This window comes from Lissotriton helveticus, chromosome 9, assembly GCF_964261635.1.
Source record: "Lissotriton helveticus chromosome 9, aLisHel1.1, whole genome shotgun sequence".
Classification (NCBI taxonomy): domain Eukaryota; kingdom Metazoa; phylum Chordata; class Amphibia; order Caudata; family Salamandridae; genus Lissotriton; species Lissotriton helveticus.
In genome coordinates this window covers 1095611146-1095627578 of record NC_136070.1, presented here as the reverse complement: position 1 = coordinate 1095627578, position 16433 = coordinate 1095611146, and the positions used below count along the sequence as shown (strand labels likewise).

At 47.2% G+C, this 16433-nt stretch overlaps 1 protein-coding gene across 3 annotated transcripts in view; it reads left to right on the top strand.

The window, feature by feature from the left end:
• FAM107A (family with sequence similarity 107 member A) overlaps positions 1-16433 on the top strand; it is a 764756-nt gene that overhangs the window by 710593 nt on the left and 37730 nt on the right. For all 3 annotated transcript variants that reach the window (XM_078661506.1, XM_078661507.1, XM_078661508.1), the window contains one exon: positions 9106-9256. In XM_078661506.1, coding sequence (XP_078517632.1) covers positions 9106-9256 — 151 coding nt within the window. The remainder of the gene's footprint in view (positions 1-9105; positions 9257-16433) is intronic.

The window sequence follows — 16433 nt, the reverse complement described above, 5'->3', positions numbered from 1 at the left end:
AGTAAAAAAGGACAGCACAGACTTCAATGTGTGCAGAATGCGGCCGCGAGGTTGGCATTGAACCTTCCCCGGAAGTCTTCCGGGAGGCATGCCCTTGCCTCTTTGCACTGGCTTCCGGTTCAAGAACGAATTGTGTTTAAAACAATGTGCATGGCACAGCGTATTGCACATGGTAAGGGCCCTATATACCTTCAAAAGTTGCTAACCAAGTACCAGCCGAAGCGGATGTTGAGATCCCTGGGGAGTATGCTCTTCCAGGTCCCGCGTATTTATAGAGCACGGATGGGCGGCCGCTCGTTCAGATACCTGGCCAGCAAACAGTGGAACTCTCTGCCAATTGAGCTCCGTATGGAACCTTCCGAACTGAGGTTTCGTCAGAAACTGAAGACTTACCTGTTCCCTAAGTTGGGCTAAGCTCTGTCCTCTCTTGGCCCTCTGCTCTCACTAGATCACTATTGTAGTTCGCCCAGTTCTGTCTTCACAGCGCGGGGACACACTGTTCTTTGTGTAACCAGGCGCTTTATAAGCTTTGTTATTATTATTATTATTATTATTATTATTATTATTAAGAGGTACATAATAGTAACTGTGATGAGTTGCAAAAAGAATGCATAATGTTGCTTCACAAATAAATTCAAGTTTAAAGGTTGTCAACGCAAAAATCTCTGTTGTTATTATATAAACAAACAGTTCAAGCATTCTCAAACAAGCTTAATTCAGAGTTTGTTCCGTAAACATGTTGACCCCCAGAATACCTCTGTAATTTACTTCAGCAACTGTTAATAAGATAGGTTTCCACAAACATGAATGGAAAATCCATGAAGAAAAGGGTTCTTGCTGCAGTAACATAGCAACTTGATTGCCTAGCAAGGATGAAATTTAGCAAAAGGAAAGTTAAACCCGATAATCCAAGATGACCGCTGCTGTCTGCAAACAACATGACAGTTCAGAAAATCTGGAATATGTAGTTCATAGGCAAGACGCCATCACACATTGGCGCAACTGGACCTTAACTTTGGGGGGGCTAAGACTCCAAGAAGGGCTGGCCCTAGCACTTGTTACGCACTGTGAACCAGTCTTTTTTGGCGCCCCTCCCCCATTTCCTCCTTCTCCTTGAATTCCCTCACTACCACTCGCCCACAATGCACCTCATCTTTCTATAGCCCCTTTTTGCCAAACATTTTTTTTAAAAATGAGGGCTAGTCGTAGTTTAATCGCACTCAGTTCTGTGATCTGCATGGGACACATTCTTTGTAGCAGGCACATTAACCCTCTGCACTATGTGGGTGACGGGAGTACCCATGTGAGTGCAAGGTGAGCAATGCAACAGTGTGAGAGTAGGGTGAGAGGAGTGACTGCAGGGCTGGTGAGGTGACTATATGAATTTGGGTGCTGATGTAAGTGCAGAGTGGAATGAATACATGTTTGGTTAGTGATGGGCTTGTTTGAGTGAGATTGCAGAGTGAGCAGTGAGGGGGACAGGTGAGTAAAGTGTCACATGAGTGAAGCAGTGGCGGCTACTCCCCTAAGGCGGATGAACGTCGCCCCACTGCTCAAAAGGAGAAATAAAATGATAACGTATTGTTATTATCATTTTATTTTCCCTATTGAAGTCAGTGGTAGGGCAGGGCAGCGCTGGCCGGAGCAGGGGAGGAGTGGTATGCACTCCCTAAGTGCGCATGAACTGTCTGGCCAGCACTCTTGGGCCGACCAAACAGTTGACGCCCACTTTGCATGTTCCTACCAGGCTCCATTACACAACCTGTTGAGGAACATGCACAGGCTCCCTGTTCCAGTCAGTGCGCCAATCCACAGCGCTCAGACCAATCACAATGCAGCATTGCAGCTTTGTGATTGGCTCAGGGGAGCCTGTGTGCCCAGGTGCTTCCTGCTGCTAGACAGGACAGAAATATGAAGACGATGGAGGAGAGGCGGCAGCCAGCCGGCCAATATAGGTACGTTTTTGTTTTTTTAATTAGATTCCTCTCCTCTCCTCACCACCCCCCTCTGGTAGCAGCCACTACTGGAGTGCAGGGTGAGTAGTGTGCTTGTGTGACTTCAGGGTGAGGTACAGGGTGAACAGCCCAAGTTCATTGTGATTGCAGAGTGCTCACTGTGAGTGCAGAGTGAGCGGTGTGCTCATGTGACCATAGGGTAAGTGGAGGGAGAAAAGTGTGAGTTTATGGCGAGTGGTATAAGTGCAGTGTGGTCATTGTGAGTGCAGGGTGAATGGTGTGAGTGCATGGTGATCAGTGTGAGTGTATGGTGATCAGTGTGCGTACATTGTGATCGCTATGAGTGCAGGGTGAATGGTATGAGTGCATGGTGATCAGTGTGAGTGCATTGTGATCGCTGTGAGTGCAAGGTGAGTGTGAAAGTGAGGGGCGAGAATGAGGATTGAGTTGTGTGAATGCAGGGTGCATTCCCAGACACTTGAAGTAACTCAGAATGTTATTGAGGGCTGGCGTAGGGTTTCAGATATAAGTTAAACTATTGCTATTATAGCATTGGTCAGGGTCCGGGATGGACTGGCCGTATCAGGCAGCGAGCGTTTCTCGGGGGGCCAGAAGGGTGGGGGCTGTTTTGGGACTACTGGGGGCCGTTTATGATAAAGGGGGCCGGTTTTGCAGCAGTGCTGCAACATCGGCCCCCTGTACCAAAAGCTGCTGCAGTGATTTCCACGCGCACCCCCTCCCCTCCCAGCTGCCGGGCCGACTCAATTGCCTTGGCCAGTTTGTGCTCCCAGTCCGGCCCTATTTAGGGATCGAGGGTGGAAGAAATAATTATTGTGCTCATCTTGCAACAAACTTCCAGTCTTATGACTAGGGTTGCCAGCTCATTATATTGATGTCCCAGGCTGTACAAAAATAAACAGTCATCTAAAGCTTATTTTCAGCACTTATCTGTGCATACTTGGCACAGCAAATATAAAAAGATGCATTTTTAATTGTGTTCTAGGGCTGCCTGAATGATCCATGACTGATAATTAAAGGGAACAAAGACAGTAAAGTCACATTATAAATGAATACATACTTTTTCATTTATAACCCTATTTAGTGTCAAGACAAGGTATTTGCAGGTTCTTTAAACCACAAAACCACAAAAGGCTGGCATTTGTCTTTTTGCAACCTTACTCTATATTCCTTTTCATGAAATGCATTCTTCCACTACGGCAGTAAATGTAAAATACAAATGTGAGAAATAGGCAGAGTGGGGACCCAGGGGGTACTGGAATCAGGAAAAAAACTAAGCCTCTGTAACCAGTTCACAAAGGTATGTAAATATGCAAATGGTCTTTAAAGACCTGTGAAAAACTCGGGCGTGCTGGAGATAAGACTCCAGACACTGCACATCCGAGCCCCCAGCAGCCCGGGCTGAGACAAGGGAGGGAGGGGGGCTGAAGCCCTTTTAGCCCTATGGGTTTGCGCACCTGCTATCACACAACCTGCTCTCCATGAGTATGTGTTCCTCTGCCAGGCAGCGCTGATACTGTGCATAGAGCCAGCCCTTCCTTGACCGCTGCAACCTACACGCAGAATGGCAGGGTCGGTCCAAAGCCTGATTTGCATATAGCCATGTCCGAACTGGGGTGGCAGAGTTGGCTAAAGAACGGTGATGGATTAAACCCAGATCTGTTGACTGGGTGTGAATGTTTGATTCGTTCAGATGCTCCGTCCATCACCACCCCCTTACGTACCGGCTTGACCGGGACAGCACCCTGGGCTGAAAGAAGATGTGGTGTTTGATGTGGGGGCGAGAGTGTTGCGGTGAGAGAGCAGAAGGTCTGAGGAAGATGAGAGAAGGGCAGGGGTTTGATGGGGTGCTAACAATGACGCTGAGCTACATTAAGGGCTGATTTCAAAAGTCTTTAATAGGACCCAATTGAGACTAAGTGGGGTGGACGAGCTCCACCTTTCATAACATTAAGTCAGGCTGCTCTCTGCTGCACCCCTCAGAATAGTGGGTGCCCCGGGCCAGCGCCCAGCTTGCCCATGACCAACGGCAGCCCTGCAGGATGGTACTTAGCAGCGTATCTTTGCACTAGTTAGAAAGCATGCCTCCAGACCTGTTTCCTGACATTGGCTTTTCATTATCAAACCATTTTAATTGGTGCAACGCGTGTATTGTTTTATATCTTTTTAATTATTTGTTCCAAAAAGTAAAAAATAAACACAAGTTCCACATAAATATACAGATAATAAACAGCAAGCTTAAATCGAAATTATAATAGATGTACATTGTATTATTACTTCACAAAGCTACACTGCAGTATGCAACAGTAATATCAAAATCCATAGGTTATAACATAACCTACATGATATATCTTTTATGTGTAGAACTCTGTTTCCAACTGTTTCAATATGTTCTCAAATATATAGGTTGTTCTCCCTTCATTAAAAATCTTATCTGGTGATGCGTGGGAACATGTCAATAATCCATTCATCCTCATTTGACGAGGTTATCGTTTTTTCATAGTCTCAAAATGATATTCTTCGCAGTCAAGCTTTCCGTAGGGTTTAGATGAGTAAATCGATGTTAATGCTGAAATGTGCCAATTTGATGCTTCAACCTTGAAAGTGGTTCAGCAGCGCAACCTAGTGGCAGCGAAATTGTAGTTCCACTTTGTGCAAAGTGCGTTGTGTAATTTTGTTTTATTAGCTCTGATAAAGGTTCATTTTAAAAATGTGTTCAATGCATTTGATAGTTTGGAATTTGTTCACTGATGTGAAGATAATAATAGCAACTTTTATATAACGCGTAGTAGCTCTGCCGTTTCATAGCGCTGCAGTGCAAGCCCATAAGAGTTATGATTACTCGCTTCTTTGATCATTGAAGTATAAACGGAAGAGTAAGTTTTACTGGTGCTCGACCTCATCACGCAATTGTCATCCAAATGCAGATGGCAAACCAGCAGTGCCATTTGTCAACACTTTTTCTGATATAGCTTTTCAAACGGAACAATATATATTTAATTCTTGCCTAAACCTTAGAAATTACCCCTTTATATAGAAATGCTTCAACCTGGTGCCAATGTCCCTGTGTTTATGGCACACAGGCGTAACGAAACTTGAGGGGGCCCCCCTGCAAACTACAAGGAGGGCCCCCCCCCCCATTCTCCGTGCCAGTCTAGAGCTCTCAGGCCAGCAATCTGCCATACTGCCAGGGATGCGGGGCTATTGTTACGCCACTGTCACCAATACAGTCGTTATAAGTAACACTGGTTGGTGGAGTTAAAGTTTGGGCTTAGTTTGCCAGCAGGCTTTCATAGGTGGTGGTCCATTCATTACAGGGTCCCTGCCATCAGTAGGCCGGGACAGTTTGCCCAATTTTAGCTGGGATTCCTGATGCAGACTCCTGTCATGATATACAACATCGGGCCCAGTTAGTCTCTCCCTTTCTGTCAGTCAGTCTTTCAGTCAGTGACTCTCTGTCAGTTTCTCTCAGTCAGTCAGTCTCTCTCTCTCTCAGTCATCCAGTCTCTCTCTCTCAGTCAGTCTCTCTCTCTCTCTCTCTGTCAGTCTCTCTCTCTGTCAGTCTCTCTCTGTTAGTCAGTCTCTCTCTCTCTGTCAGTCAGTCTCTCTCTGTCAGTCTCTCTCGCTCTCTCTTATTCTCTCTCTCAGTCAGTCTCTCTCTCAGCCAGTCTCTCTCTCTGTCAGAGTCTCAGTCTCTCTCTCTCTCTCTCTGCCAGTCTCTCTCTCTCAGTCTCTCTCTCTCTCAGTCAGTCTCTCTCTCAGTCAGTCTCTCTCAGTCAGTCAGTCTCTCTCAGTCAGTCAGTCTCTCTCTCCCAGTCAGTCAGTCTCTCTCAGTCAGTCATTCAGTCCCTCTCTCTGTCAGTCAGTCTTACTCTCTCTCAATCAGTCTCTCTCTCTCTCTCTCTCTGTCAGTCAGTCAGTCTCTCTCTCAGTCAGCCAGTCATTCTCTCTCTAGGTCAGTCTCTCAGCCAGTCAGTCTCTCAGTCAGGCAGTATTCAGTCTCTGAGTGAGTTAGTCAGTCAGTCTCTACTCTCTCTTCACTCTCTCTCTCTCCATTCTCTCTCTCAACTCTATCCACTCTATCTCCACTGTCTCTCTCTCTCCACTCTCTCTCCACTCACTCTTTCTCCACTCTCTCTCTCTCGCTACTCTCTCTCCACTCTCTCACTCTCTCTCCACTCTCTCTCCACTCTCTCTCCACCCTCTCTCTACTCTCTTTCCACTCTCTTTCCACTATCTATCTCCACTCTTTCTCCACTCTCTTCACTTTCTCTCCACTCTCTATCCACTCTCTCTCTCCACTGTCTCCCCCCACTCTCTCTCTCTACTCTCTCTCCACTCTCTCTCTCCACTCTCTCTCTCCACTCTCTCTCTCCCTCTCTCCACTCTCTATTTTCTCTCTCTCTCTCCACTCTCTCTCTCTCCACTCTCTCTCCACTCTTTCTCTCCACTCTCTCTCCACTCTCTCTCTCTCTCCACTCTCTCACCCACCCTCTCTTCACACACACTCTCTCTCTCCACTGTCTCTCTCCACTCTCTCCGCTCTCTCTCTACTCTCTCTCTCCACTCTCTCTCTCTTTTCACTGTCTCTATCCACTCTCTCTCTCCACTCTTTCTCTCTCTCTACTCTCTCTCAACTCTCTCTCTCTCCACTCTCTCTCTCCACTCTCTTTCTCCACTATCTCTCCACTGTCTCCCTCTACTCTCTCTCTCTACTCTCTCTCCACTCTCTCTCCACTGTCTCTCTCTCCACTCTCTCTCTCAACTCTCTCTCTCTCTACTCTCTCTCTACTATCTCTCCACTCTCTCCTCCCTTTCTCTCCTCTCTCCACTCTCTCTCCCCACTCTCCCTCTACTCTCTCTCTCCACTCTCTCTCTCCACTCTCTCCACTGTCTCCCTTCACTCTCTATCTCTACCCTCTCCCCACTCTCTCCACTGTCTCTCTCCTCTCTCTCTCTACTCTCTCTCCACTCTCTCTCTCGCCACTCACTCTCTCTCCACTCTCTCTCCCCACTCTCTCTCCACTGTCTCTCTCTCCATACTCTCTCTACTCTCTCTCTCCACTCTCTCTCTCCACTCTCTCCACTCTCTCTCCACTGTCTCCCTCCACTCTCTCTCTACTCCCTCTCCACTCTCTCTCCACTGTCTCTCTGTTCACTGTCTCTTTCTCTACACTCTCTCTCCACTCTCTCTCCACTCTCTCTCTACTCTCTCTCCACTCTCTCTCTCCAATCTCTCCACTCTCTCCTCTCTCTCTACTGTCTCTCCACTCTCTCTCTCCACTCTCTCCACTTTCTCGCCACACTCTCTCCACTCTCTCTTTCCAATCTCTCCCTTCTCTACCTCCACTCTCTCCACTCTCTCTCCCCACTCTATCTCTCCACTCTCTCTCTACTCTCTCTCCACTCTCTCTCTCCAATCTCTCCTCTCTCTCGCTCCACTGTCTCTCTCCACTCTCTCTCTCCACTCTCTCTCTACTATCTCTCCACTCTCTCTTCACTCTCTCTCTCTCCACTCTCTCTCTCCAATCTCTGCACTCTCTCCACTCTCTCTCAACTCTCTCCCATTCTCTCTCACAAAGTAGTGTGTGTTTTAACAAGAGTGCTTACCTGAGGGCAACATTTATGCTGCCTCCTCCCTTCTCATATGAGCATTGGCCTGGAGAATGCTGTCTCTGGGGCCCCCACCCCACCCCATTCTTGTCCTCCTTTCTCAGAGGCTGTGCCCTGTGGGGAATGCTGTCTCTGGGGCCCCCACCCCAGTCCTTTTTCCGGGCCTGGCGCACTCTGACTGAAGAGAAACAATGTAACTTGTTACATTGCTTCTCTTACGTCCTGGGTCAGCGATGAGCTCAGAGCAGGCTGCAGACTGCAGCTGCCTGAGAGAAATCCTGATTTACAAGACCATTGCACCATTGGTGTGTAAAGTTTTGTGACGCACTGGCGGCGCAACCTGCTGCACTATATTTACAAGGACATGCAAAGCCACCCTGCGTGGCTTTTAGTGTCCTTGTAAATACAGCCCTTTTACACACCGAACTTTGCGTGAAAGGGGCGTTCCATCAGTGTTGCTGTGGGTGTTCCCATGCAACACCCATGGCTTCTGCCACAGTTAGTTCCAGATTTACGAGAAATCGTAAACCTGGAAATGTGTCAGAATGCTACACCTCCCCAGGGGATGCGTTGGGAGGCGCAACAAGGAGAAATGTTTTCATTTCTCCTCATTTTTTTCCTCTTTCTATAGGAGCTGTATTCTGCAGCACACACAGAACGAGGAAATCACCTCTTGTGATTGTTTATGTGCAGGAAGGTACACCTTCTTGTACATAAACAATCACAAGAAGTGCAGGAAGGTGTCCCTTCCTGCACATAAACAATCATTGAAAATAATTATGTTTTTCAACTTCTAAGACGTTTCAAAATGCCATTTCTGATTGTTTATGTGCAGAAGGGACGCCTTCTTGCACATAAACAATCATCCCCATGACGCAGGCACCCTTGCATTATTGCGCAAGGGTGCCTGTATCAGCGCATTGCAGAAAAGTGTGCGCCAGTGCATGGGGTAGCAAAGGGCAGGGCCGGACTGGCCATAGCGGGCATGGGCATTTCCCCGTTAGGCTGCTAGGGTGGGGGCCGGTTTTGGGCCCCTGGTGGGCCGGTTTTGTTACCGGGGGTCGGTAATATCGCCCCCCGGTAACAAAATCGGCCAAAACCGGCCGTCGCAACCTACTCAGCTGCACTCCCCCTTGCCTCAGGGGGAGGCAGCCGAGCAGTGTGCCAGGGCCGGTTTCTGTTCCCATTCCGTCCCTGGCAAAGGGATCCTTCATATCGTTATAGATATGACTCCTCCCTGTGCTTCGGAATTAACGCTGCACTACTCAGCCAAATGACTTGTGGCACTGCGCTGTGTTAATTCATTGTATATTAGGCCCTATGAATGTTATACTAAAAAATGTTTGGAACGTGAAAAACCAAATCCTCACTGCAGGAATAAAGTTGCAGAGTTATTGTACTTTCTTTGAATTTTGCTTTCAGGCACTTGATCCATTGTTCACATAACTTAACTTGAAGCAATGTGATACTAAGACTGGTGCCCAATTGTGACATGACATCAATTTTGTTCTTCTCGCAGAGGCCTGGGACTTGATAGCAAGCCGGAGCTGCAGAGAGTGTTAGAACACAGGCGGCGGGATCAAATGATTCGACAGAAAAAGGAGGAGACAAAACCACTACCATCCCCCTTTGAACAGGAGCTCCTGAGGAGGCACCAGAGACTCGACCAGGTACTTCCAGGTCTGGTTATGAATGAGTAACCTCGTCTGTGTCATGCTCCTGTCTTTGATCTACTGCCCACCTACTATTCCCACCCATTGTTGACCAACCATGGCCTTGATCAATAGAAATGATCCTGCTGTGCAAAGGGAAGTTTTGTTTCATATGTATTAAAAACTTAGTGCCTGGTTCAGAGTTTGGCGGATAGGTTACTTCGTCACAAACATGAAGAATATCCCGCCCTCCTTATCAGAAGTGTGTTATATTGTAATGTACTTATAATTAAGCAGATGGGATATTTCACACATTTGTGGCGGAGTAACCTGTCCCCCATACTCTATAACGGGCCCTAGGTTTTTTTTATATGTTGATTTGCATTAGCTGGTAGCATTGCTAAATTACAGCATTTCATCCATGTTTTAAAATATTAGAGACATTTGCAACTACCCTCAGAATTTATCAGAACTGCAGTTACAATAGTAAATAAGTCCCATGGAAAAATTTCCCAAATTTACTAAAACTGGAGGTAGTATAGTAAATTCGACTTCCCAGCACCCAAGAAAAAACTTTGCCGTCCTGAGGGCACAACAGAAGGCAAACTGATACAGTGACGGTGTATAGTTTTGTACTTTACAATCTAAAAAATTTCGTTTTTGAAATTATATTTTACCTCTAGTTTTGTTCTGCATAAAGTCGTGCTGTTTGATTTTCTACTAGAGACAGCATTTGCCCTGGAGGCTTACTTCTAATGTCGTTTAAGTGTTGCATAATTGTTTACATTTTCAATGCTACACACCTATAAACATGAGTCATGCTCACTGGTCTTTAATAATAAAACAAAAAAAGCATCCTCTGCCAAGTAGGTGCCTCATGTTGAAGGTTCTTACCGGTCTTTCCTACAGCAGGAGAAACAGCAATGAGGCACTGGAACTTTCATTCTGTATGATACAATTGACCTATGTCTTAAACAACTACTCATGCTATTTCCATTGGGTAGAGTAGAAATGTTTAAAAAATGAACATATTTGTTAAAAAGCTCCATGTTTAGACAGAAAGTCCTTTGCATGGTGATGGAATTGCACCCCTCCCCAGAGTGCCCCAACTGTACTGATGTCTGAAGTGCTAACGCTGATTTTTGTTGTTATGGGAGAACATGGATGATGTGTGTGCGTAATGACATAGGCCTATCTCACGGATTGCAGTCTTGTTGGACTGGGAGGGGCACCGAACGAGCTCCACTCATAGTGGTAAAAGGCTACTGTCTTTACTAGGAGTCTCGCAGCATGAGCGTGGTGGTGGCATATACAGTGTAGTGATCAGTAGGAGTGAACATGACCTTATTACCTGTCTCAGTGGAGGAAGGTATACAGGTTCGCTCATTTAATGTTCTGCTGCTGTGTGTTTATGTATGATCTACATCAGTTTGGTGTGTTGTGCTGCACCGTCCATGCATGGTATATATGTGTTGGGGGCAGCCGCGGCCAGCAGTGGGAGTACCTGCAGGGCGGTGATGTGGGGAGGGGGAGGGGCAGGGTGGGGGGTAGTAATGTATGGATTATGGAGCTTCCCAAGTAAGTAAACATTTAAATAAATAAAACTAATTTCGTTGAGTGCACTGCATCCCCAAATTCAATGCAGTGTGCGCAACGAAATTCTTTTTATTTATCTAAATGTTAACTTACCTGTAAAACTCTGTAATCCATACATTACTACCCCCACCCTGCCCCTCCCCCTTCCCACGTCACCGCCCTGCAGGTACTCCCACTGCCGGCCGAGGCTAGTTGGGGGTATGTGTACCTGTGAGTGGCACAACCTGGGATAATGCAGTGCTGTGCAATTCATTTTTATTATTTGCATGTGTTGGGTGTATGTGTGTCTGTGAATGGTACAACACATAAATGATGTATGCTGTGCAGCACATGTATGCTATGTGCATATGCTGGATATATGTGTGCTTGTGAATGACTGGGTGGAGGAATCCCCAGACAGATTTGTGTATTGCTGCATTCCTTAAGCTGGATGGAACACATTGGAGGAAGGGAGTACCAGCCTCTGTAGTCCACTTCAAATGGTGCTCTTTGATTCAGAGAGAGAGAGGTCACTGGAAAGGGGGCTGAGTACATCTCAAGAAGGAGATGTGGCTGATAAGAGAATTATAAATGCCCTGGGTTATCCTTTTGATACACATATCACTGTGGCTGACATCCAGGTGTGAACCTCGGGCCACTCCATGGCCAGTGTTGTGGGGCTATCAGTTTTAGAGTTGCCCCGCCTGTGACCAGGGCTGAGGCCCTGGGTTATCCTTTTGATACACATATCACTGTGGCTGACATCCAGGTGTGAACCTCTGGCCACTCCATGGCCAGTGTTGTGGGGCTATTAGTTTTAGAGTTGCCCCTCCTGTGACAGACTGCTTTCTGAAGGAAGGGAAGAGGAGAGGAAAGGAACGGGCACTTCCAAGGGGAGCAGAGCTGCAACATAAACTTCAATGTCTTTGTCTTTAAATCACATTTGGTGTCTGGAAATGGCCTATGCGAGGAACAGCAGCTCTGCAAGACTTCTACCTGTGACCCTTGTGACCAGGACTGAGGGACAAGGTATGCCAGTCTACCAGCCGGAAAAGGAGAGGCCTGGAGGGAGTGCGGTTCAGGGGGGATTCCTGTTGATTGGGTTCTAGTAGTGAGGAAGCGACTGCTACACAGATCTGGTCATTGCCTGTGCACTGGCAAAAGTTGACCATCTCGTATGCCAGGTGGAGCCACTGTGAGTGATGTTGCAGCGCCGATCAGCCCATAGCCCATCTTAGGAGCTACATCAGCGACATCGTATGCTAACTGGGGACTCATAAGATTGCTGCTGTCCTGACTGATGACCAGCACCAGGTGCACTGCAACTCCTTGCCTCACTTTCCTCCCACTTGTGGGGAAGACCCCAGGAAGACTCAAAAAAACTTACCAGCATCAGAGGAGCATCAAGGACTCCCCAGCTGCTACCTCCGCAAGACTATGTGTGAGGAACTCAACTACACAGAAGGTTATCGCAGTGATCAGGAAGGACTCTCCTAGCACGGGAATACATGCAGGAGTGACTTGGCTCATCTAAGTAAGTTTGAGTCAGTGTACGGTTGTGGTTGTGATATTTAGTGGGTTTTACGACACGGTCACTGATCATATACATTTTTTTAATGTAGATTGAACAGTATATCTTCGTCTTGGTTTGACCAGCAATTCTAGCGTTGCTTTATGATTTGTAAAGTAAGTGCTCTGGTTGATTAAAGATTGCTTGTTTGACGTTTTCGCTCCTATGATGTGGTATGAGGCAGGAACATTCACTTTTATATTCGCTTAATTTATAGCAATTGGAAGATGAGGTCAATTGTCAGTTTATTTGGCATTTTTAGTTGGTTGTTGTCACCCAGGGCCGGGTTGTGTAACCTAATTAAACAGCACCATGAAACACAGTTATCCGAGGCAGTGTACACTTATGGGCACCATGGAGCAGTTTGTATAAAGATGACAATGGAGGACTTATATTAGTTTCTAAGATATCATGTAAGGTGGAGGCACTGACCTTGGAGTAACAGCATGAAATAAAAGCATGAATCTATTAATTAATCTTCGGGTGAAGGGTATGCACCTGAGAAGCGTGCATACATTTATATTGATTTATATTATGTAATATAGTGAAACCTATATATTAATTGTTCATTGTAGAGTTCCCCTTACGAAGGAATTCCGGAAATGCATTGGGAACACGGCACAGAAAAAAACTCATGTTAAATGCATAATGTCCAAGGAAGCAATACAAATACTGTACAGCACAAATGACACGTGAAGTGTCAACAAGCACGTGATTACTGTTGTTTTTGATTAAGTTATTTATAGTATTGAGCACATGGTTGCACGGTACCTACATTGACTAATGCATTAGGCATAAAATGTTTAAATATTGAATTTGTGATTGACATTTTTTCAAGTATTATTGCACCATATGTGCAAGAGTAGTGCACCTTTTTGTATGTGACAGAGTCTGTACACATCCATTTGTACATAATTTAAACCTGACAAGAGCGGGTCAGGAAACAAGTTGGCACACAACAGACGAACATTATTGAACTGTAGATTACTTTCATCACTCTGAAAAACACAGGTGTGCAGGTTATACCCATAGTCAGCATTTTCTTGTGCCAACCATTTGGTGCCTGCGGGCTGTATCTTGAGTCACATGACTGGGTGTGGCTGGCAGGTAGTCATTGTGTATTGCTCCCTGACAGTGAGGCAAAGAGGAATATGTGTTGGCTGGGTGGGCCATCTCTGAATTTCATAGGCTGTCACCTACCACATTTGCACATGTTAGATCTGGGGGTCTCTAGTTGGCAGAGGTAGGTACCACTGTCCAAATAGGGACCCTTGCTTCTAGTCAGGACAAGGAGATAACTCTCTGAGATAACCCCTGCTCGCCCTCTAGGTAGCTTGGCCTGAGCAGTCTAGGCTAATCAGAGGCAATGCGTAAAGTATTTGTACCAACACTCACAGTAACACAGTGAAAACACCACAAACTGATTCCACAACAGTTTAGAAAAATAAAGGTATTTATTCTAAAACTACACAAGACCAAAACGATAAAAATCCAACATACACGGTTCAAGAATATGGTTTCAAAGAGTTCTTAAGGTTGCGTTAAAGTTCTTCAAGTTGCGGTAAAAATAAACCACAGTTGCGTGAAAAGTTCACAGTTGCGTCACGTTTACTCACAGTACCTTTAGTTGCAACAAAGTTCCAAAAGCAGAAGCTGGTGCGGTGGAAAACAAGCGATGCGTTGCTCCTGAGACCCTGGGGAGGCGATGCGACAGCCCCGCTGCAGCAGCGGGCGTGTTGCGACGAATCCGGTCTGTATGGGGAGGAAGGCCACTTGTATGGATTCCGGTGCGTAGGTTCCGTAGGAAGTCTGTTCTCGCAAAGGCACGATGCGACGATCTCGTAGGTGCTGCGACGATCTCCGGGGCGACGATGCGCGGTCCAGCGGCGATCCTTTCTCTCGCAGCTCCTCGATGTGATGATTCTGCGACGACACTCGCAGCGACGTGATGCGGTCCGCAAGCAAGCGGTGCGGCGTTCTCACCCAGCGACGACAGGCTCTGCGACGATACTCGCAGCGATGTTCGATTCTCCCGCACCGGTCTGGTGCGTCCCGCAGACGGAGGATGCGACGTCTCTGGCAGCGGCGTCAGGCGCTGCGACGATCTCGACCTCCGTAGCGGCGGGAAACTTCTCGCACTGTCGGGGATGCGCTCCGCAAGCGAGCGATGCGACACTTTTCAATTTCAAAAGTCTCTCAAGCTTTAGTCTTAAGCTTCCCAGCACAGGTCCAACCTCCAGAGGCCCCACAACTGGATCAAGCACTCTAGGAGGGACAGAACTCACTCAGCAGAGTTCAGGGAAGCTGGGGGTGAAGTCCTTTTGTTCCTGGGACTTCAAAACAGGGAGCCAGCTCTTCTCAGGCCCTTGGAGATTCCTTTCAAGACAGGGGACACAGCTCACAGCAAAGTCCTTCCCCTCTCCTTGGCAGCAAAGCAACAGCAGGTCAGTCCAGCAGAGCAACAGCAAGACAATCTTCCTTCTTCAGGGTCAGCTTTCTCCTTGGCAGAGGTTCCTTCTTGATTTCCAGGATGATCTAATTTTCTGTTGTCAGGGGTCCTGTACTTATACCCCTAAAGTCTTTGTTCTCTTGGTGCATGTGGGCCCTGTGCCCGGTCTGAACCAGTTCTGGGTGGATCCTGAGCACTTTGTTTTGGTGGCTGCATCTTTCCTTTCAGAGTGAGGGGCAGGGTCCTCAGCCGCCCAGCAGGGGGGTGGAGCCAGCATTGTGGAAGGCAGGCACAGCCCTATTCAGCCCAGGTGCTAACTCCTCCCACCACTCAAGTCATTCAGCCTAGTGCTGACTCATCCATCCTGCCGGGGAGTTCCCCAGCCCCTGTCACTCACAAACCAGACAGTCAATACACAAACAGGCCCAGGCACACAGAAGGTTCAGACAAGAGAACAGCAACTTTCTAAAAGTGCTGTTCTCAAACACAGGATTTAAAAACAACCTTTCCTAAAAGATGTGTTATTAAATTCTGAGTTCAGGGATACTAGATACTTATGTCCTATCTTGTTCCTATGGGAAGAAATGCTGTTAACCACTGTAGCCAGCATCCCCCATGTTAATCTATGGAGCAAGATAGCCTTACAATAGTGAAAAACGAAAATGGCTGTAATTCACTACCAGAACATGTTACCTGCACCAGTACATGCTCTACCTTTTACATACACTGCACCCTGCCCAGGGGGGTACCTTGGGCCTTCCATAGGGGTGACTGATGTGCACAGAAAGGGAAGGGTTAGGCCTGGTCAGTGGGGACACTGACCAGGAGGCCATGGCAGTTCTAAACTGCCCATAGGCACTGCAGTGGCAGGCCTGAGACACCATTTTAGAGCTACTCATGTAGGTGGCACAATCAGTGCTGCAGGCCCACTAGTAGCATTTGTCATCACCAGCCCTGGCACACCCAGTGCACTTTACTAGGGACTTCATGGTGATACAAATATGCCAAACATGTATATTCAGTCAGAATAACAATTTACACAGGGAGCACTTACACTCTGGCACTGGTCAGCAGTGGCAGAGTGTCCAAAGCATCTAAACCAGCAAAAACGAAATCCAGCACAGCATCAAACATACAGGAGGTAGAGGCAAAAAGATAGGGGAAACCACGCCAAAGATGCCAGGTCTAACACGTGTCCCCTCCAGCTGAAAATGGGGAGAACTACCCACCCTCTTGGGAGTTCTCTTCACTAAGGCGGAAAAACCTGGACAGACCATCAGCGTTGGCGTGTTCCGTACCAGGGCGGTGTTCCACCGTAAAGTCCATTCCCTGTAGGGAGATGGACCACCTCAACAGCTTTGGGTTCTCACCCCTCATATGCATTAACCATCTGAGGGGCCTGTGGTCGGTCTGAACACGGAAGTGAGTCCCAAACAGGTAGGGCCTCAACTTTTTCAGAGCCCAGACCACAGCAAATGCTTCTCTCTCAATCGCACTCCACCTCTGTTCCCTGGGGAGTAGTCTCCTGCTAATGAAGGCTACCGGCTGGTCTCCTCCTTCCTCAGTGATCTGTGAGAGTACTGCTCCCACACCATGCTCTG